Source organism: Coregonus clupeaformis, chromosome 14 (assembly GCF_020615455.1).
Source record: "Coregonus clupeaformis isolate EN_2021a chromosome 14, ASM2061545v1, whole genome shotgun sequence".
In the NCBI taxonomy this organism is placed as follows: domain Eukaryota; kingdom Metazoa; phylum Chordata; class Actinopteri; order Salmoniformes; family Salmonidae; genus Coregonus; species Coregonus clupeaformis.
Window position 1 is genome coordinate 25,216,063 of NC_059205.1, and position 27,662 is coordinate 25,243,724.

General features: G+C 42.5%; 1 protein-coding gene across 3 annotated transcripts in view; it reads right to left on the minus strand.

The window, feature by feature from the left end:
• Positions 1-10,589: 10,589 nt before the first annotated feature.
• The window catches only part of LOC121581257 (GRAM domain-containing protein 4), a 69,813-nt gene continuing 52,740 nt past the window's right edge, over positions 10,590-27,662 (minus strand). For 2 of the 3 annotated variants that reach the window (XM_041896762.2, XM_041896764.2), the window contains 15 exons: positions 26,234-26,378; positions 24,543-24,568; positions 24,325-24,416; positions 23,670-23,761; positions 19,454-19,502; positions 19,258-19,329; positions 19,110-19,153; positions 18,869-18,978; positions 18,274-18,428; positions 16,271-16,288; positions 14,643-14,787; positions 14,381-14,474; positions 14,029-14,119; positions 13,796-13,864; positions 10,590-13,696 (listed from right to left, as the gene is read on the minus strand). In XM_041896762.2, the coding sequence (XP_041752696.1) occupies positions 13,583-13,696; positions 13,796-13,864; positions 14,029-14,119; positions 14,381-14,474; positions 14,643-14,787; positions 16,271-16,288; positions 18,274-18,428; positions 18,869-18,978; positions 19,110-19,153; positions 19,258-19,329; positions 19,454-19,502; positions 23,670-23,761; positions 24,325-24,416; positions 24,543-24,568; positions 26,234-26,378 (1,316 nt within the window). In that variant the 3' untranslated portion in view covers positions 10,590-13,582. The remainder of the gene's footprint in view (positions 13,697-13,795; positions 13,865-14,028; positions 14,120-14,380; positions 14,475-14,642; positions 14,788-16,270; positions 16,289-18,273; positions 18,429-18,868; positions 18,979-19,109; positions 19,154-19,257; positions 19,330-19,453; positions 19,503-23,669; positions 23,762-24,324; positions 24,417-24,542; positions 24,569-26,233; positions 26,379-27,662) is intronic. The other variant, XM_041896763.2, reaches the window with a different exon arrangement.

Here is a 27,662-nt window from a genome sequence, read left to right on the forward strand (position 1 = left end):
TGAGTGTGAGCGAGTGGACAGGGGAGGATGGATAATAAAAAGTGACACTGTCACTTGCTGTCACCACAACAACTCATTGTGTTGGACAAAGGAGGTGGCCGCTTGTCAGTGACTTAATCTCTGCTTTCATTCAGAGAGAGAATTGTGTGTGTGCGTGCGTGCGTGCGTGTGCTCCATGACAGTGGAGGGATGTGATTTGTCTAGAGGGCTGGCTGGTGTCAACAGGTATCTCTGTCATACATAACTTATTTTTATATACAGTATATGCTATATATATATATATCCGCTTCATCGGACCACTTCCATATTGAGCCACTGGTACTTCCTGTTTGAGGTTTTGCTTGTAAGCAAGAAATCAGGAGGATAGAGTTATGGTCAGATTTGCCAAATGGAGGGTGAGTGAGAGCTTTGTATGTGTTTCTGTCTGTGGAGCAAAGGTGATCTAGAGTTTTTTCCCCTCTAGTTGCACAGGTGAGATGCTGGTAGAAATTAGGTAAGACGGATTTTAGTTTCTCTGCATTAAAATCACCGGCCACTAGGAGCGCTGCCTCTGGATGAGCATCTTATTGTTTGCTTATGGCCCTATACAAACGTTGAGTGCGTCGTTAGTGCCAGCATCGGTTTTTGGTGGTAAATAGACAACTACGAAAAATATAGATGAAAACTCTCTTGGTAAATAGTATGGTCTACAGCTTATCATTAGGTATTTTAACTCAGGCGAGCAGAACCTCGAGACTTCCTTAACATTAGAGATTGCGCACCAGCTGTTGTTAACAAAGAGACACACACCTCCCCCTTCAGCTTACCCGATGCTGCCGTTCGATCCTGCCGATGCTTAGAAAAACCAGCTAGATGTACACTAAGTATACCAAACATTAGGAAAACCTTCCTAATATTGAGTTGAATACACAATCCATGTCTCAATTGTCTCAAGGCTTAAAAATCATTATTTAACCTGTCTCCTCCCCTTCCTCTACACTGATTGAAATGGATTTAAAAAGTGACATCAATAAGGGATCATAGTTCAATGGCACTTAATTATTTTGTCTTGCCCATTCACCCTCTGAATGGCACACATACACAATCCATGTCTCAATAGTCTCAAGGCTTAAAAATAATTATTTGATCTGTCTCCTCCCCTTCTTCAGCTCCCTTTGATAGGATAGTCTCGAACGGAGCTTGTCCAGTTTGTTCTCCACTGATTGTATGTTCGCCAATAGAATGGAGGGTTGAGGCGGATTATATATTCGCCGACGTAGTTTCGTTAAGGTGCCCACGCCGCTGACTCTATGAAGTAGAAATCTTCCTCCAAATTGAGGTTTGTGTTCACTGTTCTGATGTTCAGAAGCTCTTTTCGGTCATAGGAAACAATGGTGGAACCATTAAGTACAAACAAAGTTATGATCAGCGCAAAAAAACACAAAATAGCAGAATTGGTCAGGAGCCCGTAAAACGGTAACTATCCATTGCGGCCACATTCTCTGGCGCAACGCAACCATCAAGGCTGCATGGGATTTCTCTTAATGTGACTCTGGGCAGCCTATGGCAATGTTCTCTTTAGGTATAATTCTGGGAGCCGCTTGTAGTTCTGACAGCTCTAATGCCTCATTCACATTACATCTGAGCAGCACCCCTTTGCCGGCTGAAGGCTCCGTTGCGAAACGGATGCGGCATACTTAGAATATTTCCAAACATTGCAATAATGTCTATGCAGACTGCGGTTACTACATGCCGCGCCCACTGTACGTCACTACATGCTGTGCCCACTGCCATTGATGTTGCTAGCACTGTCTCTGGCCCACACTCCAGCATAGTAGGTGGCGGTAATGCACCAATACCGTTGCCAACCACCGAAAACCCCCACCATTTTTTGAATGATCGGACATTGAAACTAAAATAGATTGGTAGTTAGCTGGTGAAGTTTTTATTTATTTCCCAATTAATTTTGTGATCAAGCTAAAGCTGGTCGTTCGGTCGGTGCTACTGCTCATGCAGTCGGGTACGAGCTAGCTAAACAGAAGGCTTGTAGAGCATCTGTGTGACGTCGCACACTCAAGAAGGGTCAACCAATCACCCGACAGGACTCATGAATATTCATGACATTGTCCCCCGTCTTCCTACGCCAGTAAATTCTGAGTCCAGTAGCGGAATGAGATTCCGTGAAGATGATGTACGGCGTAATAAACACGTCACAATGTGTACGGGCATAACGCAGTTCCACCCCCGACACTGCCAAAATAACCGCTATACGGATGTCAGCTAGCACAGATCTGATAGAATGTAGCCCTAAACTTCCTAATACCTCATCACCAAAGCCTCCTTACATAAATCTCCCGTTGTCCAAGTTATCTAACTTCTTATTAATATTTAATATTTGAATAGGACGTTTCCTATCTGAGGATTGAGGCTCTCCCTTGCATAACAACCCTTCATTAATTAGGGATTTGGATCGCACAAAGGGGATAATCTCCTGTTGTTGCTCTCTCTCTCTCTGCATCCTTAATGTTGGCGTAAAGAGCCCAAACTGTTTGATGATTGTGGATGGTAATGAGCTGGTGCAGTGTTTAACCGAGACGCATGGTCTGCGACATGCTGGGGAGATGGGAAGTGTGGTTTTAATTATGTTGATTTGCCTTATATTTGAGGAGAGGGAGGGTTTTGACTGATCAGCAGATGTTTAAGTTTAAGGGGGGCACATCACAGATGTTTGCTCATCATTGCACAGAGAAACAACACTAATTCCTCCACATAAATTTGAAAGGGTCTTGGCCTCTCAGATATATTCAAGAAGTGTACCGGAGAGATAAAATGACTTGGGTTGTTTTTGTTGTCTCTTCTCTTTGTCAGTAAAGTTTTCAAAGAAGATGTTTTTGTGTTTTCTTATTTTCCCTCTTGAAAAACAGTAAACATAAACGTGCTCACTAGTCTATAGCCTATCCATTATGTTACTGGGTTCTATTAAATCTGTATCACAGAAGTTCAGCATCACAGTGTGATTGAAATTTAAAGACAATGTTCCCGAGTTAGTGGAGACTGCATTCACATATGTCGGCTCCATCGAAAATGACCTTTACATTTCTATTGCGCAATCTGGAAAGCTTCAGCGACACAGATTGAATAGAGCCCCTTGTCTCAAATCACTCTAATGACAGTGGATCAATAGCCCTGCTGTTCATAACGGTAAACAATTCATAACAGTACTGGTAATTGCTTTCTCTGAGGCTCTGAGCATATCATCTGTGTATTGTGGGTGAAAATGGAAAACAAATGAGTCTTGACCCCAACTAGTCTCCCATCATTCCGTGGAGTTTGGCGGCTGAGTGTGAGCGAGTGGACAGGGGAGGATGGATAATAAAAAGTGACACTGTCACTTGCTGTCACCACAACAACTCATTGTGTTGGACAAAGGAGGTGGCCGCTTGTCAGTGACTTAATCTCTGCTTTCATTCAGAGAGAGAATTGTGTGTGTGCGTGCGTGCGTGCGTGCGTGTGCTCCATGACAGTGGAGGGATGTGATTTGTCTAGAGGGCTGGCTGGTGTCAACAGGTATCTCTGTCATACATAACTTATTTTTATATACAGTATATGCTATATATATATATATATATATATATATATATATATATATATATATATATATATATATATAATATATATATATATATATATATATATATATATATAATAAAAATCTGAAAGTATTCAGACCCGTTTACTTTTTCCACATTTTGTTACGTTACAGCCTTATTCTAAAATGGATTAAATAAATAAAAATCCTCAGCAATCTACACACAATACCCCATAATGACAAAGCAAAAACAGGTTTTTAGAAATGTTTGATAATTTATAAAAAAAAATACATAAGTATTTAGACCCTTTGCTATGAGACTCGAAATTGAACTCAGGTGCATCCTGTTTCCACTGATCATCCTTGAGATGTTTCTACAACTTGATTGGAGTCCACCTGTAGTAAATTCAATTGATTGGACATGATTTGGAAAGGTGGCGTCCATCAAAGTGGCGTCAATCATTCTTAAATGGAGGAAGTTTGGAACCACCAAGACTCTTCCTAGAGCTGGCCACCCGACCAAACTGAGCAAACGGGGGAGAAGGGCCTTTGTCAGGGAGGTGACCAAGAACCCGATGGTCACTCTGACAGAGCTCTAGAGTTCCTCTGTGGAGATGGGAGAACCTTCCAGAAGGACAAACATATCTGCAGCACTCCACCAATCAGGCCATTATGGTAGAGTGGCCAGATGGAAGCCACTCCTCAGTAAAAGGGACATGACAGCCCGCTTGGAGTTTGCCAAAAGGCACCTAAAGACTCTCAGACCATGAGAAACAAGATTCTCTGGTCTGATGAAACCAATATTGAACTCTTTGGCCTGAATGCCAAGCGTTACATCTGGAGGAAACCTGGCACCATCCCTACGGTGAAGCATGGTGGTGACAGAATCATGCTGTGGGGATGTTTTTCAGTGGCAGGGACTGGTAGACTAGTCAGGATCGAGGCAAAGATGAACGAAGCAAAGAACAGAGAGATCCTTGATGAAAACCTGCTCCAGAGCTCTCAGGACCTCAAACTGGGGCGAAGGTTCACCTTCTAACAGGACAACGACCCTAAGCACAGAGCCAAGACAAGGCTTCGGGACAAGTCTCTGAATGTCCTTGATTGGCCCAGCCAGAGCCCGGACTTAAACCTGATCGAACATCACTGGAGAGACCTGGAAATAGCTGTACAGCAACGCTCCCCACCCAACCTTACAGAGCTTGAGAGGATCAGCAGAGAGGAATGGGAGAAACTCACCAAATATGTGCCAAGCTTATATCGTCATAGCCAAGAAGACTGAAGGCTGTAATCGCTGCCAAACAGGTGCTTCGCAAAAACCATCAAGCACTGTGATGAAACTGGCTCTCATGAGGACCGCCACAGGAAAGGAAGACCCAGAGTGACTTCTGCTGCAGAGGATAAGTTCATTAGAGTTAACTGCACCTCAGATTGCAGCCCAAATAAATGCTTCACAGAGTTCAAGTAACAGACACATCTCAACATCAACTGTTCAGAGGGGACTGTGTGAATCAGGCCTTCATGGTCGAAATTATGCAAAGAAACCACTTCTAAAGGCCACCAATAAAGAGAAGAGACCTGCTTGGGCCAAGAAACACGAGCAATAGACATTAGACCAGTAGAAATGTGTCCTTTGGTCTGGAGTCCAAATTTGAGATTTTTGGATCTAACCACTGTGTCTTTGTGAGACGCGGTGTGGGTGAACGGATGATCTCCGCATGTGTAGTTCCCACCGTAAAGCATGGAGGAGGAGGTGTTATGGTGTGGGGGTGCTTTGCTGTTGACACTGTCTGTGATTTATTTAGAATTCAAGGCACACTTAACCAGCATGGCTACCACAGCATTCTGCAGCAATACGCCATCCCATCTTGTTTGGGCTTAGTGGGACTATCATTTGTTTTTCAACAGGACAGTGACCCAACACACCTCCAGGCTGTGCAAGGGCTATTTTACCAAAAGGAGAGTGATGGAGTGCTGCATTAGATAACCTGGCCTCCACAAGCCCCCGACCTGAACCCAATTGAGATGGTTTGGGATGAGAGTGAAGGAAAAGCAACCAACAAGTGCTAAGCATATGTGGGAACTCCTTCAAGACCGTTGGAAAAGCATTCCAGGTGAAGCTGGTCGAGAGAATGCCAAGAGTGTGCAAAGCTGTCATCAAGGCAAAGGGTGGCTATTTGAAGCATATCAAATACAAAATATTTTTGATTAGTTTCACACTTTTTGGGTTACTACATGATTCCATATGGGTTATTTCAATGAACAGCATTCTCACGTAGGTGTTCCTTTTGTCCAGGTGGGAAAGGGTAGTGTGGAGTGCAATAGAGATTGCGTCATCTGTGGATCTGTTGGGACGTTACGCAAATTGGCTTGGGTCCAGGGTTTCTGGGATGATGGTGTTGATGTCAGCCATGACCAGCTTTTCAAAGCATTTCATGGCTACAGATGTGAGTGCTACCGGGCGCTAGTCATTTAGACAGGTTACCTTGGCGTTTCTGGGCACAGGGACAATTGTTGTCTGCTTGAAACATGGGTATTACAGATTGGGTCAAGGAGAGGTTGAAAATGTCAGTGAGGACACTTGCCAGTTGGTCAGCGCATGCTCTGAGTATGCGTCCTGGTAGTCCGCCCTGCAGCCTTGTGAATGTTAACCTGTTTAAAGGTCTACTCTCCTCGGCTACAAAGAGCGTGATCACACAGTCGTCTGGAACAGCTGGTGTTCATGTATGGTTCAGTGTTGCTTGCCTCAAAGCGAGCATAGAAGGTATTTACAGTAGCTCATCTCGTAGGCTTGCGTCACTGGGCAGCTCGCTGCTGGGTTTCCCTTTGTAATCCGTAATAGTTTGCCAGCCCTGCCACATCCGACGAGCATTAGAGCCGGTGTAGTAGGATTCGATCTTAGTCCTGTATTGAAGCTTTGCCTTTTTGATGGCTCGTTGGAGGTCATAGCGAAATTTCTTATAAGCATCTGGATTAGCCTCTTGAAAGCAGCAACTCTAGCTTTATCACAGTGTCTGTAATCCATGGCTTCTGGTTGGGATATGTACGTTCGGTAACTGTGGGGACGACATTGTCAATGCACTTATTAATGAAACTGGTGACTTATGTGGTATACTCCTCAATGCCATTGGATGAATCCTTGAACATATTCCAGCCTGTGCTAGTAAAACAGTCCTGTAGCTTAGCATCCGCTTCATTATACCACTTCTGTATTGAGCTGGTACTTCCTGTTTGACTTTTTGTTTGTAAGCAGGAATCAGGAGGATAGAGTTATGGTCAGATTTGCCAAATGAAGGGCGAGCCTTGCACAGATCTCTGTGTGTGGATTGAAGGTGATCTATAGTTTTTTAAATCTAGTTGCACATGTGAAATAAGGTAAAACGGATTTCAGTTTTCCTGCATTAAAGTCCCCAGCCACTAGGAGCACTGCCTCTGGATGAGCATTTTCTTGTTTGCTTATGACCTTAGATAGCTTGTTGAGTGCGGTCTTAGTACCAGCATTGCATTGTGGTGGTAAATAGACAGCTATGAAAAATATAGATGAAAACTCTCTTGGTAAATAGTGTGGTCTACAGCTTATCATGAAGTACTCTAACTCAGGCAAGCAAAACCTAGAGATTTCCTTAATATTAGAGATCACGCACCAGCTGTTGTTGACAGAGACACACACACCATCCACCCTGATCTTACCGGAGGCTTCTGTTCTCAGGTAACTGTATATTATCCATGTCCTTGTTCAGCCACGACTCTGTGAAACATAGGATATTACAGTTTTTCATGTCCCGTTGATAGGATAGTCTTGAACGGAGCTCATCCACTTTATTCTCCAGTGATTGCACGTTCACCAGTAAAACGGAGGGTAAAGGAGGATTATCCACTCGCCGACGCAGTCTCGCCAGGCATCCAGCTCTTCGACCTCTGTAACAGTGTCTCCTCTTCATATGAATGACGGGGATTTGGGCCTGGTCCGGGAAGAGCAGCATATCCTTTGCTTCCGACTCATTAAAGAAAGAATCCTTGTCCAGTTCGAGGTGAGTAATCCCTGTTCTGATGTCCAGAAGCTCTTTTCAGTCATAGGAAACAATGGCGGAAACATTATATACAAATAAAGTTAAAAACAGCGGAAAAAAACAAACACAAAATAGCACAATTGGTCAGGAGCCCGTAAAACGGCGACAATTCCCTCCGGTGCCATTACACAGCTGAAGTGAAGACAGCCATTTGCTGTCACAGTGACCAGTGCTGTCACCTTTGTGATGCAGTACTTGAGTTCTTAGTGGTAAACAAGGCCAAGAAGTCACTCAGAGAAACTTTAAATGAAATCTGTACCGACACATAAACAGCAAAGCAAGAAGTAAAACTTTATCTTGTGACTAGGATGATGAGTAGACAGAGGACCTTTCAGTTTTTGCCAACCATACCTTTCATGTACACTAGTAGGTTATGTATTACCCCAAAGGTTGGGTCGGAGGTATAATAATAACTGGAGACTGCATCTAAGATGTCCGACTGTTGTTTACAAGGTAATCTACTCACGTTTGCATGTCTACATCCGGGTTGCATCCGGGTTATACGGACCAACATCACATGCGCGCTAGCACTCAGTGTGCACAGGGAGCAGCGCGAGCATCGCCGACATCCTCACGGTCATCCAAAAACATGACAGACATTGAATGAATATAAAATGTTAATATCTTCTTTGGCTGTGAGTGATGGATTTTATTATTTATTACAATAATTATTTTAATAATTCAAAGGATGTTTTGTGCACAAAGTTGATGACTAAAGTGTCTTATTAGGAATTTTCTAAGTGGCCGCCTATGGAAATTGTCTTTCTGGGCCGGGCGTCAGTTAAACTGGAAAGAATTTACAATTGCACCTTTTTTCAATGCTGAATTAAATGTAATTGAGAAAACATATGAATTTAAAAGTAATTCAAGAAGTAATCATCCAGTTTTTCAAAAGTATCTGTAATCGGATTACAATTGTTTGCTGGTAACGTAACTGATTACAGTTAGTTTGGAGAAGAAACAAAACTGATTACATGTACAGTAATGTATTATATGTAATCAGTTACTCCCCAATCCTGATTAACCCTCACTACCCATCTTGTTTCTAAACAACATAGATCAGATAGATGCATGGGAATCAGCAGTTCCCTCACATGACACATGACTATTATATGGGTGAAGTAACAGGAAAGTACAATGACAGGCCAAATAAAAAATGTGGGATTCTTAACATTAAGTTAGTTGCTTTTATACCTGCATATACAGGAATATGGGTGAAGTAGGCTAACAGGACCATAAGTGCCAAAGACAGGACACGTGACAAATGCACTGCGCGCTACATTAGGTTGGTCTTATACCTGTGTCGTTATGCTGTGATTACACACGTAACATAGTTACATATTACAAAGTTATTCATTGAGAGTTTGGTAGACTGGCACCGTAGACCTAATGTTGTGTAATCACAGCATAACAGCCAGGCAGCACTGGGAGAGGAATGGCTATGGTTGGTATCCTTGTGGGAGAAAATCGTTTTAACATTTATACAGAATGCACCCCAAATGGCACCCTATTCCCTACATAGTGCACTACTTTTGACCAGGTCAAAAGTAGTGCACTATATAGGGAATAGGGTGCCATTTGGACGTGGCCACAGTGAATAATATCCACCGTACCACCTCCCACGGAGCTAGGGAGGTCACCTCAGTCCACTGGTGATGATGGGAGACATCACTCACCAGCATTGTGGTGTGTGTGTAGCTGTCAGACAGATTTGAGCCATTGGAGAGAGAGTGTCACTGTTTTGTCAAAGTGTACAAACAACTAGAGCAGGAGGTGCCAATGTCGCTTTCAATCAGATGGTCTAAAAATACACTGGCTCCATCCAACTACGTGTCTGTGGACAGGCAACTCAGGGGAATCATTTATTAAATAGTTTATTTGAACTAACTTCCCTATCCTGCCAAAGGCCTGAAGTGGAGAAAAGTGTGTGATGGATGCTGCGTCTCTTCAAACTTCAACTCTTTGTAGTGTAGCATGTACCCATCCACTCTGGGACGCAGTCAGTGTTTCCAACAGGAAATCTCACTGTGGTTTTTGTTAGAGTTCAGAGGAGAAATTTGGGGCTCTGTGTCATTCTCTACAGTCCCAATATGGGGATAATATGGAATGATATCACAGTAATCATTGTACTTTCACCAAATCGTCAAATTTGTGTTGGGGTAGAAGCTGTGTGGATCAGTGGAAAGGTTTTGCAGTTATGATTCATAACTTTCATGAGATATTTTTTCACTGTGCTGAATAAGAATTAGGTTTGACCAAGTGAAAATGTATGAATCATTGCATTCATCATGAAATTGTAATTGTTTCTTACCATAATATTACCGTAAAACAAAAGTGCAAAAAGGAGGAAAAATCCCACAGTGTGAATGCATTCATATATTCCCTTCCACCCCATAATTACACAAAAGAACATGCGCAGAACAGGTCTTTACAATGCAGTCATCAACGCAAAGGGTGGCTATTAGAATCTGAAATATAAAATATATTTGGATTTGTTTAACACTTTTTTGGTTACTACATGATTCCATATGTGCTATTTCATAGTTTTGATGTCTTCACTATTATTCTACAATGTAGAAAATAGTAAAAAAAATTAAACCGTTGAATGAGTAGGTGTGTCCAAACTTTTGACTGGTAGTGTACATATACATACACATACATACACACACAGTATTTACCATGCTGAATTGTGTATACAACCAGGCAGGCTCTTCAAAAAGGTTGAGAGTTATTCACCTGATTCCACAGCCTTTGACGCCACTGCCGTCTAGTGTCTGTAAGGGTCATTTTCAGCCTCCATCCATCTGTCCTGTAGTGACATCAAGTGGCCGAATGTGGGACTTGCAGTCAGCACTGGACCACACAATCTCCTCCTACAGTACCTCCGTGTTCATTTGGAATGACTAACATTACTCTTATAATAGGTGTAGTACACAGGATGACAATACAGAGAAGGGCAAATACTTAATTCAATTTATTTAAATTAAAAAAAATGTACATCACATATTTTACAATAGACATTGTTCTCTTTAAAAACTCAATGGATTTGTGTGTACATTCCATTTTTGTATATAAATTCCTCTTTCGTCATTTTGTCCTCGAACACACAGATGACAAATAATTACCCACAACTGTCAGATGATTGCAGTATATTGAAATTTGCAGTGATATACTGTATGGGAATATCATTAAGTAATTGACTAACGTTTACATTGAGTTAGAACTAATACTTGGTTAACACAACGAGAGCCACAGAAGTAGAGACCACTAGAAACCAGAGGACATCAGCTCTCGGAGTCGCCATGATGACCTCTGCTGTCTGTAAGGAAGGCCTGTGAGTGATCCAAAAATAGCTAAAAGATTATCGTGATTTTACCATGTACTGCATGGCACTACCATTAGAACGATCACTGATGTTTTTTTGCAGTGTGATTGACGTACAATATAATCTGACTAGAATGTTCTCTGATGGCGCCATCTGTCTACTGTTAGCCTGGTCCCAGATCTGTTACTATATGCTTGATCCAACTCCTCTGACTTTCATTACCACGCTACTCAGTACAGTAAATGTACAGTGTATGCCATGACAACAAACTCAACAGAAGAGCAAAACTTTAGCTTTAGCTATTAAAGCATTATTAACAGATCAGGGATCAGGCTTACGTTTGCTGTTGGGATGAAGGTGAGCAGCAGAGGTTGTCCTGAGACCAGTCTGAGCAGATTTAATAGCTGACAGTTGACACAGTAATCAAAACGCAAGAGGAAGATATCTTTCCAGTCTTCATAACTCCACCTGTGGCTAGGAGCTCAAACCGGCATTCCAAACAAAAGAACAAGAAATCAATTAAGGTTTTTATCCCAACCTTCAGTAAACATCAGTGTAGGCAGAGTATGGCGGGCAGTAAAAGAAAGAAAAATTGACGTTTTGGCAACAAAAAAATAAAACTAGGAGTTTACAGCAGTAACACAATACATTCTGTGTGCTTCTTTTAGGACAGACCCTGATTGCAGATTTCAAAGTTAGTTGTTGTTACTAATCGACTAAGAAAGGCTTCAGGTAAGCATTAAGACTACAGTAACGTACAATCCACACACTAACAGCATGAGTTCCTTAGACAATAGACAATCCATAGAAATGTTGTATCCAGTCATAACAACTGTAGATTGGGTTTTGTAAGACCAGAACTGACATAGTTTATACGGGCTTGTTAACAGTGTGGGAAGATGAATGCTTTTTAGGGGACTAGCTTGTTGTGCTGAGGAAAAAAGGATCTGAGAGCATGGTATAATCTACTCTCTCATTTGCAGCAAACGATAGACCAGAAAAATGCCCAGATGTCCACAATAACTCTTCCAGTCATCTTACAAAACACAGAAAGTGTCCACATCCACTTGGTTTGGCATTCATTACAATTCTACATATCAAACCTATCTGAAAAATAAAAGACCAGCTTTTTAATCCAGAATGGTGACAATAATAAAGTGACATTAAAATATTCAGTATTCCTATTGTGAATGAATACTACAGAACCAGGCCAGTTGACTGACTCGATTTGCATTGAAATACTGAGATAATTCGTCCAGGAGTTAACTAGTTACTAGTCAAGTTAACCAAGTGAAATTACTTCTGAACAGGACAGCACATTGTACACGTCTGACCACTCCAGTGTTAATACTACAGGTTGGTATTAGTGGTATTACAGTAGAACTACTATAGTACTACTATACCATAACATGTCACTAAAGACTGAAGTAACACAGGTACTGGGCCTTGAGACACTACGAAATCGTTAGTACGTTTACGTGACCTACAGTATGCACCTTAAGAATGTGTTAGCCTACTAGACAAAAGCCAAGGCATTAACTCATCTTTAGGTTTTAGGCCTCGGGGTTACTCAATACACACGTTTAGTTCACTGAACCAGCTACGTTACATTTGAACTATGTACCTTCAGTTTAGACACATTATTCATGGTTTAGGTCTGTTATGACTCTAACAGTGAGTGTGCTTTAGTTTTATAACACGATCCAGGACCTACTTTAAATAAGTCCAGTTCCTCATCATTCCATTGGTTATTACAAAAATAAGCGGAATTCAAAGGAAAGGCATTTGAAAACATTTCACAATGAACATCATCGCCAAGGTCCCCACTACTGTACGTGACACACAGTACAGTTCAGTAGTGAGTGTTGAACGTATAACAAATATACAGCATATGCAAAAAGACACCTGAAAGCAAACTGTTTGTTGCTGAAATATGTGCGAGTGTCTCCACAGAAAATCCACAGCAACGATGTAAACTAATGGAAAAGGCTTCTTGTCATGTTGAACGTTGTTCAGATGTTGGCTCGACGTTCTCACAGCTTTATGTTTTCTACACAAACATCTAGCTACCGTACAGCGTACTGTCTGTACAGTTCCATGCAAGACCAGCAGTAACGGTTACACTGACTCAGACTTCGCAAGAAAGACAGACAGAGAAGACAGGTGAGTAGAGACGCACACTGTCTGTGCAGCTCAGACACACACGTCTCTCTGAAGCAAATGAAAGCTGTCAGGCAGGCAGGCAGGCAGGAGAGCCAGCTCCTTCTCCTATGATGAGATGTCTGTGTTAAAAATAATGTCCCCCCACCCCCTCTTCTTCATCCCCCCCATCCTCATTCCGACATAGACAGATTGTAGGAATGTGTGCACCATCCCTATTGGACAACAAGTCCCACCTCCACACACACACAGATGCGCGCACAGACAGACGCGCGGCGCGCACAGACACCTCTCAGTCATAAAAGAAGATTGTCCAATCACTGTAGATAAGAGAGGGAGGAGAAGAGGTGTGCGTCCCATCACTTTCCCCAATTGTCTTTCCTCCAGCGAGGGAGGATTCAGGGGTAGGTGGCCCAGCCCTGACCCCAGCCCAGGCCTCTGTCCATGGGGATAGCAGGGCTACAGCTCAGGGCTGCCCGAGGGTGGTCTGGAGGTGGTCATGATCTTCATGTACTGGGTGAAGATCGCCTCGAAGGCCTCGTCTCGATGGATCATGGCACCAAACACCAGAGGCTGAGGAGGAGGAGACACAGAAATCCATAAATTACATTAAATTTATTTATAAATATGTGAAGGATAATAAAAAGGTCAAATTAGTCTTTATTTCCATACCTTCTGTGTGGAGGGAGTGGCTATGGAGATTCCCATTCCAGACCCAGGTAAGACAGACAGCACTTTGTACTGCGAACAGAGACGAGAGAGAAGAGATGGTGTCAGATAAATACAATTATGATAGATTAATTTCAAAGAATCTATCAGTTGTTGGAAGATGCATATCAGGATGTGATATCACAGAAAACATGGAAAGGATATGATACAATTATGGAATTAGTGTAGATGGACACCTTCTGGATATCTGTGATGTCCACCAGCTTAATGACCTTATTCTTCTTGGAGGAGGCCGATTTGGAACTGGAGCTCTCGAAGCACAGATAACTGAGAGACAAAGAGACAGATGGCGAGAGAGAGGAGGAGAGATAGAAAGATGGAGAGACGAGTCAGCACAAATCATCCGCTCTTGGATCTGGCTCTGAGAATCTGCAACATAATGGCACTATTTCGTGGCATATTGTATACACACACATCAGAGAGTAAAGACAGCACACCAAAAAGGAATAGCAGACCACTAGAGGTGAAAAGCTATTGTGACGAAGTACTTGAAGGGACAAGCTAGTGTGATGAGGTAGGTCTACTTGCTTCTCTGTAACGTAGAGCATGCCGTTTCGTATGTAGTCTGTTGGCATCTTCCGGTCTCTGTTGATGAGGCAGCACCTCCACCCATTCTCACACACTGTAGACACCCACGCGCGCGCACACACACACACACACACACACACACAGAAAAATAGTTTATATTGATTTACTTCTACAAGTGGCTGAATGCATTTAAACAATATTGTTTTGAATGGCAGGGAAAAAAATCGAAGAAAAATATTTTAGGTGCAGTAAGTCCTCTGACCTGGTAGAGGGCGCTCATTCTCTGAGACATTGAAGATCTCATGAAAGGCTCCCTTCTTGGTGCTATGAATCCTGGCGCTGTCACCATCCAGGTTTACACCGCATGGAACAGTTGCTAGGCTACCTCTAGCCACCACAGGCTGAATCTAGAGGGGAGGAGGAGGAGAGGGAGGAGTTGGGGAGCGGGTGGGGGAGGAGGAGGAAGAGGAATAATTGTATTACAGAGCACTACTGTAGCCATCTTCCACTACGGATTCTCTGAGACTAAACTGGTAGACAGCCTCTCACATAGAGGGGAAACATAAGATGGAGGCCATTCATCTGTACACAGTAGGAGTATGTGTTCCTTATAACATAGCCTTGCAAACAACTTGTGTCTTATCTAACATCAGCCTCAGGGGTGAGGGTCTCGTGCAAAGCGCAGAGCAGTTCCCCGACCCCCCCCCCAGACACACTCATATAGACACAGTACACTTACAGTACATACTATAGTACTGTACATGTAGGTAGTCGGTCATCTCTGTTAGTTTCATTTCTAAGTGAGGACATTTCGTTATTTAACTTAACAATGTATTTAATTGTCTGTGTTCCAAGGGTATCCTCTACCCTTCTGCCCTGAAGTGTGCACTGGTTCATTACCCCTCACTAGTGTATAGAATTATGGTGGAACATTGTCCACCTGTCTTTTGCCTACGCATGCTTACACCCACCAATCCAATGCTTTTAGTGAAGGCTAAATCCCTGACGGGGGGTGAGCGAGTGCACACTTCAGGCAGAGGGGTGGGGGCGATCAGAAGTCGGTGTACAGTAAAGACAGTACGGTATAGTAGTGGATTAGTTAGTGTTTGTAATGCTGGGAGTGAGATTAGGGAGCTCTGCAGATAAATGGCCATGCCGTTAACAGCTACAGTACAATATACTCCCTCATGCTGCAGGCAGGCAGGCCCCTAGCTATACAGTAAATAGATGGGACTATTTGTAATGTTACACAGAAATAGAATACAATAAGTCTTAGCTACATAGTTGGGGAAATCAGACACACTAGTTAGCTCTGTTTTTCAAGGGTTACCTGGTAAATGATTCACATTTTTGAGTGATTGTTATACAAAGCCTACTACTAATTGGAATCACTAGAAAGTTTTACCTTACCTGATTATCTTACCATCGATATGAAGGAATAACAATTTGAGTGTTCTAGAGGTAAACTAAACTATGGGGGAAATAAAGGTGTTACTGTAAACCGGACTATATACTACTCTAGTCACACTAAAGTTGCTTTTGACAGTGCTGGTTGTCAGCACACTGAACACCTGGTTCCTACAGAGTATGTCTGTTAAAATGGATAAAAAATGTCACAAATTAATTAATAATTGTTTCGATTAAGACTGGTTCAATTAAAGCTTAGTAAGTGTCTCTTATGGCCCACTAAAAGTGGATAAATGCATTGACATTTTTGATCCATTTATTCACAAACACTCAGTTAATGTTGGGAGGTTTATCGTGAACCACACGCACACACTCAGTGCGCACACACACACACACACATTCAGACATATATACATGTTTTAGCTGGTGGCACATACAGGCACTATGTAACGTAAGGGGACAGAGGCACACCAGAGTCCCTACCTTCTCAGACCCAGACAGCTGAGAGAGAGAAACAAAACACAACGTATAGTGACAGTCACTAAAGCAAAGGCCCATCTAGCACCACTAACATTACTGCCAACTGGCTGAGATAGTCATCGCAAAACACTCGACACACAGTCTCACGCACGCACACACATGCATACACAGATGACAGAGCATGACATTCAGGTGGCAGTGTCAAGGTAAATTAGATTTGTTTAAAGTAAGGGCTCAACATAAAAAGGGGTTAAAGCTCATCATAAGTTAAAATAACTACAATGTTGGATTGACAGTAGTTACGGTTATTATTTAAAAACAAAAATCTATGCTTCAGTTGTAATAGATACTTTTGTAATGAGGTTAGGGTTAAGTTATTTAGCATTTGGATAAAGGCTAGGGTTAGGGAAGTTTGGGTTGGATAAAGAATTGGTTACCTTTGCTATGGGGCGAGTTATTTGTGCGGCCCTAGAGTACATTTTCTCAGATTACATTGTGTGTTTTCGTATACAGTGCATTCGGAAAGTATTCAGACCCCTTGACTTGTTCCACATTTTGTTAGATTATAGCCTTATTCTAAAATTGATTAAATAAATAAAAAAATTGGCAAATGTATTAAAAATTTAACAGAAATACCTTATTTACATAAGTATTCAGACCCTTTGCTCAGGTGCATCCTGTTTCCATTGATCATCCTTGAGCTGTTTCTACAACTTGATTGGAGTCCACCTGTGGTAAATTCAGTTGATTGGACATGATTTGGAAAGGTACACACACCTGTCTATATAAGGTCCCACAGTTGACAGTGCATATCAGAGCAAAAACCAAGCCATGAGGTCGAAGGAATTGTCCGTAGAGCTCAGAGACAGGATTGTGTCGAGGAATAGATCTGGGGAAGGGTACCAAAAAATGTCTGCAGCATTGAAGGTCCCCAAGAACACAGTGGCCTCCATCATTCTTAAATGAAAGAAGTTTGGAACCATCAAGACTCTTCCTAGAGTTCCTCTGTGGAGATGGGAGAACCTTCCAGAAGGACAACCATCTCTGCAGCATTCCACCAATCTGGCCTTTATGGTAGAGTGGCCAGACGGAAGCCACTCCTCAGTAAAATGCACATGACAGCCCGGTTGGAGTTTGCTAAAAGGCACCTAAAGACTTTCAGACCATGAGAAGATTCTCTGGTCTGATGAAACCAAGATTGAACTATTTTGCCTGAATGCCAAGCATCACGTCTGGAGGAAACCTGGCACCATCCCTACGGTGAAGAATGGTGGTGGCAGAATCATGCTGTGGGGATGTTTTTCAGCAGCAGGGACTGGAAGACTAGTCAGGATTGAGGGAAATATGAACGGAGTAAAGTACAGAGAGATCCTTGATGAAAACCTGCTCCAGAGCGCTCAAGACCTCAGATTGGGGCAAAGGTTCACCTTTCAACAAGACAACGACCCTAAGCACACAGCCAAGACAACGCAGGAGTGGCTTCGGGACAAGTCTCTGAATGTCCTTGAGTGGCCCAGCCAGAGCCCAGACTTGAACCCGATCAAACATCTCTGGAGAAACCTGAAAATAGCTGTGCAGCGATGCTCCCCATCCAACATGACAGAGCTTGAGAGAATCTGCAGAGAAGAATGGGAGAAACTCCCCAAATACAGGTGTGCCAAGCTTGTAGCGTCATACCCAAGAAGACTCAAGGCTGTAATCGCTGCCAAAGGTGCTTCAACAATGTACTGAGTAAAGGGTCTGAATACTTATGTAAATGTAATATTTCAGTTAATTTTTTACAAATTTGCCAAAATGTATAAAAAAATGTGCTTTGTCATTATGGGGTATTGTGTGTTGATTGATGAGGGGCAAAAAACGATTTAATCAATTTTAGAATAAGGCTGTAACGTAACAAAATGTGGAAAAAGTCAAATGGTCTGAATACTTTCCGAATGCACTTTCTGTACACATGTTGCGTACGTGTGTGTGGAAATGTATATATGTGCATAAGTGCGTGTCCTCACCCGTCGGGACATAGTAGCGTTGGTCCTCTCCTTCAGCTGTGGATCAGTTGGTAGGTTGTTCCAGTCGATGTGAGGGGTATCATATTTGTCCCTCAGCTTGGGACAGCTCTTAAACAAGAAGTCTATGATGAAGAACTTGATCCCTGCATACAGCCCTGAGAGCGAGGGGAAGAAAGAGAGACTTTAAAAATAATAAAAAAATAGAGACAGTAATGTTGTTAAAGTACAATGGATTGTACAAAAAAATATGTTGGTATACTTTGTTGTTTACACTTGTTTACACGTTTGATGTATTTCATAAAACACGTGTCTGCTGTAAACTAAATGTCTCAGTTATTCTCCTTCCTCTTAAAGCCTCCACAGCCACAGGCACCAACAGTGAACACACAAGAGAAGACTCATTGCTTTAGAGAGGAACAAACATTAAATCTCAGTGTGCCAGGAGACACAATGCCCCTTAGCAGCAATGAAGAGAATAAAGTGGCGTTTTGATATTGAATGTTACGTAACCATAGCTTTTCACTCAGTCTGTGTGTGAGGGCTGCAGCAGCGTGTGTGTATGTTTGTGTGTATGTTTGTGTGTGCGTGTACTCACCAATCATGAAGCCCACGAGTTTATAGGGCAGTATGCAGGAGGAGAGAAAGGCAACCCACAGGCTGATGTAGAGCTTCTGAGTGATTTCAGGCTGCACCCACATGAACAGGCTGAAAACACACACACACACACAGAGAGAGAGAGAGGGAGGGCGAGAGAGAAACCATTTGATCAACTATACAGACCAACTTCAGAGGGAAAAAGTATAGAATGGTAAGACAGTGAAACAGCTATTTCTTACTTCTTTATTTTCTCCAATACATCCGCCATCTTACCAAAAAGGTTCTGTGAAAAAAGCACAACAAAATGACTTTTCCAAAATGTCTTAAATGTGGTGTGTTTGTGTGCATGTATGCGTGCTTGTGTATGTGTGTTCGCTACTACTGTACCTGTGCTTTTTGTGCAACATCAAGCACTAACTGGAACTTTTCAGACACAGTCAAGTCATCCTTTGACGGTTCCTACATGAAACAAACAAACACAAACAATCAGTTAATTCCATCCCAAAGGCAGGAAATACGACAGGGCACTTCCTGTGAGGTCAGGAAGCTAAGAGGAAGTCATGTGAAATGGGAGGTCTCTTACTATAGGATCCGTAATATCCGGCACAATGCTCCACTGAATCCTCCAACCTCTGAAAGGAAAAAGGGAAGATATCAAAATAATGTGAAGATGTCAAAACTCTAAAGCAGGGATGGGCAACTGGCGGCCCGCACCTGCAGATCAATTTCAATTTAATTTTTCCTTTTTTTAGAACTCAGTCTGGGTCTCAACTTACTGTTGACAGTTAGAATAATAGAATATACAACATTTGGGTTGTGCATCAGCCACTCAATTAGTCCATGTCAGCTAATATTCTTTTGATTTTTAAGTTAGTCTAGCGACCAGCTATCTACACTTGTAGTAATCATGGTCGAATTACCGACCGGGGGGGAACCCATTGATTTTGTAAGTCACTCTTGCTTTAAAATTAAATTTTTTCTCTATGCCCCATGGCAAAATGTGTAGAATTGCAGGAAATTAACTCTACAACTTCACATTTTCCCTCTGCTGTCAAGAGGGGGGCTGCTAAAATGTTTTGTTCGCAAGGTGGGTGGGAAACAAAGTTTTGCTTAGGGTCTCCTAAAAGACTAGGGCCGGCTCTGACTGCATGTGTGGGTACAGTGAGGGAAAAAAGTATTTGATCCCCTGCTGATTTTGTACGTTTGCCCACTGACAAAGAAATGATCAGTCTATAATTTTAAATGGTAGGTTTATTTGAACAGTGAGAGACAGAATAACAACAAAAAAATCCAGAAAAACGCATGTCAAAAATGTTATAAATTGATTTGCTTTTTAATGAGGGAAATAAGTATTTGACTCCCTCTCAATCAGAAAGATTTCTGGCTCCCAGGTGTCTTTTATACAGGTAACGAGCTGAGATTAGGAGCCCACTCTTAAAGGGAGTGCTCCTAATCTCAGATTGTTACCTGTATAAAAGACACCTGTCCACAGAAGCAATCAATCAATCAGATTCCAAACTTTCTCCACCATGGCCAAGACCAAAGAGCTCTCCAAGGATGTCAGGGACAAGATTGTAGATTATTCGCAAATGGAAGAAACACAAAATAACTGTCAATCTCCCTCGGCCTGGGGCTCCATGCAATATCTCACCTCGTGGAGTTGCAATGATCATGAGAACGGTGAGGAATCAGCCCAGAACTACACGGGAGGATCTTGTCAATGATCTCAAGGCAGCTGGGACCATAGTCACCAAGAAAACAATTGATAACACACTACGCCGTGAAGGACTGAAATCCTGCAGCGCCAGCAAGGTCCCCCTGCTCAAGAAAGCACATATACAGGGCCGTCTGAAGTTTGCCAATGAACATCTGAATGATTCAGAGGAGAACTGGGTGAAAGTGTTGTGGTCAGATGAGACCAAAATCGAGCTCTTTGGCATCAACTGAACTCGCCGTGTTTGGAGGAGGAGGAATGTTGCCTATGACCCCAAGAACACCATCCCCACCGTCAAACATGGAGGTGGAAACATTATGCTTTGGGGGTGTTTTTCTGCTAAGGGGACAGGACAACTTCACCGCAGCAAAGGGACGATGGACGGGGCCATGTACCGTCAAATCTTGGGTGAGAACCTCCTTCCCTCAGCCAGGTCATTGAAAATGGGTCGTGGATGGGTACTCCAGCATGACAATGACCCAAAACACACGGCCAAGGCAACAAAGGAGTGGCTCAAGAAGAAGCACATTAAGGTCCTGGAGTGGCCTAGCCAGTCTCCAGACCTTAATCCCATAGTAAATCTGTGGAGGGAGCTGAAGGTTTGAATTACCAAACGTCAGCCTCGAAACCTTAATGACTTGGAGAAGATCTGCAAAGAGGAGTGAGACAAAATCCCTCCTGAGATGTGTGCAAACCTGGTGGCCAACTACAAGAAACGTCTGACCTCTGTGATTGCCAACAAGGGTTTTGCCACCAAGTACTAAGTCATGTTTTGCAGAAGGGTCAAATACTTATTTCCCTCATTAAAATGCAAATCAATTTATAACATTTTTGACATGCGTTTTTCTGGATTTTTGTTGTTGTTATTCTGTCTCTCACTGTTCAAATAAACCTACCATTAAAATTATAGACTGATCATGTCTTTGTCAGTGGGCAAACGTACAAAATCAGCAGGGGATCAAATACTTTTTTCCCTCACTGTATGGATGAGGGTACACAGACCCGCGAGCCACTGCGGTCCTCCATGAGTTCAGATTTTTGGTGGCCTCCACCCCCATCAAAGTTGCCCATCCCTGCTCTAAAGGATCCTGTGAAAATTAGCTGCCCTACATTAAATAAGTAGGTACAGTGTAATTACATGTAAGAGTGGAGAGTATGAATTTATTGATCCCAACTTGGTAAATATAAACAAAAATATAAAACGCAACATGTAAAAGTGTTGGTCCCTTGTTTAATGACCAGAAATATAATGACCAGAAATATCCATATGCACAAAATAGCTAAATTTCTTTCAAATTTTGTACACATTTGTTTATATCCCTGTTAGTGAGCAATTCTCCTTTGCCAAGATAATCCATCTACCTGACAGGTCGACATATCAAGAAGCAGATTAAACAGCATGATCATTACACAGGTGAACCTTGTGCTGGGGACATTAAAAGGCCACTAAAATGTGCAGTTCTCTCACACAACACAATGCCACAGATGTCTGAGCGAGTGTTCAATTGGCAAGCTGTTGCCAGAGAATGTAATCTTAATTTCTCTACCATAAGCCGCCTCCAACGTCGTTTTGGAGAATTTGGTAGTACGTCTAACCGGCCTCACAACCGCAGACCACGTGTGACCACGCCAGCCCAGGACCTCCACATCACCTGCGGGATCGTCTGAGACCAGCCACCCGGACAGCTGATGAAACTGTGGGTTTGCACAACCGAAGAATTTCTGCACAAACTGTTAGAAACCTTCTCAGAGAAGCGAATCTGTGTGCTAGTCGTCCTCACCAGGGTCTTGACCTGACTACAGTTCGGCGTTGTAACCGACTTCAGTGGGCAAATGCTCACCTTCGATGGCCACTGGCATGCTGTACAAGCATGCTCTTCACGGATAAATCCCGGTTTCAACTGTACCGGGCAGACAGCGTGTATGGCGTTGTGTGGACGAGCGGTTTGCTGATGTCAACGTTGTGAACCGAGTGCGCCATTGTGGCGGTGAGGTTATGGTATGCATTTTATCAATAGCAATTTGAATGCACAGAGATACTGTGTCGAGATCCTGGGACAACATTCCACAGGCCACAATCAACAGCCTGATCAACTCTATGCGAAGGAGATGTGTCGCCCATCATGAGGCAAATGGTGGCACAAAAAAAAAAAAACGTAGTAGTGCCTTTGAATTCATTTTTAGAAAAACGAGTTTGGCCAGTCTGTGGCTTCAGGCTCATGCGACTGTGCCTGGAGAGCCGGCCAGCAGCGGAGAATATTCTCTCCACACTTGCAAAGCCACTGGGGATGCTAAACATCATTTTGGCCACTCTTGCCAGGCTGGGCAGAAATGCAGTATTTTTTCTATTTTTTCTCTATAGGTAGGCCAACAGGTTTTTAGGCAAAATAACCCAATCAAAATGGAAAGCTCCTTGAACGTGGGAATATGCCAGGCCTACTGGGCCAAAATCAATTATGACCCATGACCTATTGTATAGATAATAGAACGAAAATTAACGAAACATTTAAGAGATCAGATTTTTTGTTTTTTAAATACTTTGCTACAATGACACAGTTATCTAACCACCTCATTCCTTTCTTTTAGCATGTGCATGTAGTAAGTACACCATCATGCTTTTGGGATACGTGTCTTTTCAGATTCCCCAATGATTCTTTAGTTGTGGACACTACATCACTGCACTCCCTCACTTGCTCTTGGTCCTCATCTTTGTAAGTCACCTTGATTTAGAACCTGTGTGTTTTATCAGTTTCTTTATGAAAATATTTAGTGAACTCCATGACAGTAGCTAAAGCAAGGGGCTATAGCAGCACACAAGTAGACTACAAATGCATGCTGGGCCGGGCATGCCCTGAGCTCGTGAAGTGAGCACCACTGGAGCGAAATTGCAGTGGGCGAGAAGGCCGTTTGGGAATTTCGCTCCACGCTCCAGTCAAATTGTGCACGCTCCGCTCCTCGCTCCAGCTCCGCTCACATACTCTGGTTCAGTGTAGTTGCATCACTCAGCATCATCAATAAATTACAAATTAAATGTAATATCAATATGTGTGTGTGTGTGTGTGTATGTACAGTATGAATGTCTTACTTAGCGATAAGGTAATTCAAGGAGAGCCTCAGGATGGCCAAGAAGAGGAACATTGGGATGGCCCAGCCGTGCCATGCAGCGTTCATGTAGATCTGAGACAGGAGGAGACACAAATGACGTTCATCATTTCATACAGTACTTAGCCTACATCCTTTTTCTCACAATCAGATTTAATATACAAGTCTTCCAAATGATGAGCACTACTGAATATAGTGGGAGATTTGGGACATCAAATGAGAGGACCTTGAAGAGAAACATTCGATTAGACATTTGGTCGATGTCTATCTCTATAGAATAGCATGTGTCAAAGTCTTGAGATAATGTATACAGTAGTCAAACTCATACAGGACAGCTCACTAAAGGGATAGTTCATCCAAGTTACATATTAGTTTCCTTACCCTGTAAGCTGTCTATGGACATGGTATGACAGCAATCCATGCTCTGGTTTTGTTTACCTGGCCCTGTTTCCAAATGCTAACTTTTTACATTTGTGGCACAACTCCAATGCAAGTCAATGGTACCGATATTAGCATTTTTCACACATCATGTCCAAATCATCCTAAAGTTTCTCAAATTAAGTGTGTAGCTCAATGAAGTTACTTCTCGATGATTTGGACATCCCTTTAAAAAGACAGATAGGAGCAGTTGTACTCACTATGAAGGAAATAGCTGAGGTGTACACTGAGTGCCAGTTGGATAAGGCTGAGAGGTTCCTCATGAAGTTAGTGACAGGTCTGGCTCCTCGCTCTGGAAAAATACAAAATCAGTCATCAACTTATTGTCACATTACAACAATATCTGACAACAACAGTAGATCAATGGAAGAAGGTATGACTGTTCTGAGTGGGTATTAATATATAAATAAATACTCACTGAGTCTCCTCATGTTTTCTGTTAGCCTGGAGAGAGAGGGACATACAATGGTAGATGATAAAACAGGAATTTTTGCATGAACTTTACAGACACCACACAGTGGGGGAACAGAATTCTCGAAAACATCTACTAAAAGAGCAAAATGTTCCTGTGCAGAGTTGCAGAGTTCCTGTGTTCTAGCGGAGGTGGCAACACCTCAACCCACTGATCATTCTGTGTATGAGTCACACAGAGGTGAGGAGGAGAGGAAAGAATGAAGAGCTCAATCTATTTCTCTCTGTTCTCTCCTCTCCACAAGGTCAGCTACAATACAGCACATCCTTTCTTTCTAGAGCTTTCTACCTGTGCTGCCAACTTTTATCCAATCAGTGTACACTTCAAACTGTGTACGTGTACACTACAGTTCAAAAGTTTGGGGTCACTTAGAAATGTCCTTGTCTAATCGAACCCACAATTGCTGATGCTCCAGATAATCAACTAGTCTCAAGAAGGCCAGTTTTATTGCTTCTTTAAATCAGCACAACTGTTTTAAGCTGTGCTAACATAATTGCAAAAGGGTTTTCTAATGATCAATTAGCCTTTTAAAATGATAGACTTGGATTAGCAAACACAACGTGCCATTGGAACACAGGACTGATGGTTGCTGATAATGGGCCTTTGTACGCCTATGTAGATATTCCATTTTTTTTTAAATCAGCCGTTTCCAGCTACAATAGCCATTTACAACATTAACAATGTCTATACTGTATTTCTGATCAATTTGATATTTTAAATGGACAATTGTTTTTGATTTTCTTTTGAAAACAAGGATATTTCTAAGTGACCCCAAACTTTTGAACAGTAGTGTGTGTGTTTACAGTACTGTCCTGCCTAAGGTCACAGCAGCCCATGACCTGAATGATTAGTAAGCCCTATACAATCTGATCTGTGTTTAGCAGCAAAATGAGCCAAGTCCTAGACTGAACCCAGCTAGCTTAAAGTGGAGTAAAGAGAAGCATGACGTATGAGCTGCATCTAGACACTGATCTAAGATCAGTGAGGAGTCCACCCCCTAATGGTTAAGGTTAGAATTGGGGGATAGCGAAGCGGATCCTAAATCTACAGCCTCAGTCAATGGCTGCAGGGAGTTGTAGTGTGGTCAAGCCACCACCAGAGGGCAGACATTCACTCCCTGTGGCCAATCTGCCTTACATGACATCCTAATAGCCCAGACAGGCAGGGCCTACCAGCCAATCAAATGTCTGAACACCACACTATGTTTTTGTGAGTGTTACATGGTTTCAATCCGTTTTTAAATAGTATTCTTCCTACTGAAAAAGACCCTGGTCATGTTGCTCATGCAGTGATGTGCAACGTATACAGAACGTCCAGATGTCTTGTGTCTGTATAGAATTCACATCACTACCATTAAGGTTTGGGTAAAAGACTACTACTGTTTCTGTGAGTGGTAGCGTACTCGCCATGTGGGGCGCAACAAATACACAATGTTCAGATATTGACTACCACAACACAGCCTCTCAATGTGACTGATGTTTTCACCAACTAGTTCAGTACTCACCTTTTAGTACATAGAAATAAGATTACAAGAATAGACATTCCCATTTAAACCAATATTCCATGATGGGTGGACCCATTCATTCTATTGTATTTCTATGGTTTTGACAACCCATCGCAGGAGTACAACAACGTACCTTTTAGCACTTAGTGGTTCCTCAGCCTCCACAGTGTTCTCCTCTGGGACGAAGCGGAAGTCTTCTATGTAGACCCCCACCCTGTCGTAGAGCCACCTCCACGCCCGCAAGTACAGGGTCTCCCCCTGCGGCGGCTTGTCTTTGTCTGGAGAGGCAGAGTTGAAGGTCAGGTCATGTTGTCATTAGGCTTCTTTTTTTGTGTGTGGGTGTTTTATGTTATTGTATACTTGGAAGAGGACTCATGTTTGTTCTTTTGTCTTGTTACTGACTATAAATAAATATACAGTTGAAGTCAGAAGTTTACATACACCTTAGCCAAATGCATTTAAACTCAGTTTTTCACAAATCCTGACATTTAATCCTAGTAAAAATTCCCTGTCTTAGGTCAGTTAGGATCACCACTTTATTTTAAGAACGTGAAATGTCAGAATAATAGTAGAGATAATTATTTATTTCAGCTTTTATTTCTTTCATCACATTCCCAGTGGGTCAGAAGTTTACATACACTCAATTAGTATTTGGTAGCATTGCCTTTAAATTGTTTAACTTGGGTCAAACGTGTCGGGTAGCCTTCCACAAGCTTCCCACAATAAGTTGGGTGAATTTTGGCTCATTCCTCCTGACAGAGCTGGTGTAACTGAGTCAGGTTTGTAGGCCTCCTTGCTCACACACGCTTTTTCAGTTCTGCCCACAAATGTTCTATAGGATTGAGGTCAGGGCTTTGTGATGGCCACTCCAATACCTTGACTTTGTTGTCCTTAAGCCATTTTGCCACAACTTCGGAAGTATGCTTGGGGTCATTGTCCCATTTGCGACCAAGCTTTAACTTCCTGACTGATGTCTTGAGATGTTGCTTCAATATATCCACATAATTTTCCTTCCTCATGATGCCATCTATTTTGTGAAGTGCACCAGTCCCTCATGCAGCAAAGCACCCCCACAGCATGATGCTGCCACCCCCGTGCTTCACGGTTGGGATGGTGTTCTTTGGCTTGCAAGGACCCCCTTTTTCCTCCAAACATAACGATGGTCATTATGGCCAAACAGTTCTCTTTTTGTTTCATCAGACCAGAGGACATTCCTCCAAAAAGTACGATCTTTGTCCCTATGTGCAGTTGCAAACCGTAGTCTGGCTTTTTTATGGCGGTTTTGGAGCAGTAGCTTCTTCCTTGCTGAGCGGCCTTTCAGGTTATGTCGATATAGGACTCGTTTTACTGTGGATATAGATACTTTTGTACCTGTTTCCTCCAGCATCTTCACAAGGTCCTTTGCTGTTGTTCTGGGATTGATTTGCACTTTTCGCACCAAAGAACGTTCATCTCTAGGAGACAGAACGCGTCTCCTTCCTGAGTGGTATGACGGCTGCGTGGTCCCATGGTGTTTATACTTGCATACTATTGTTTGTACAGATGAACGTGGTACCTTCAGG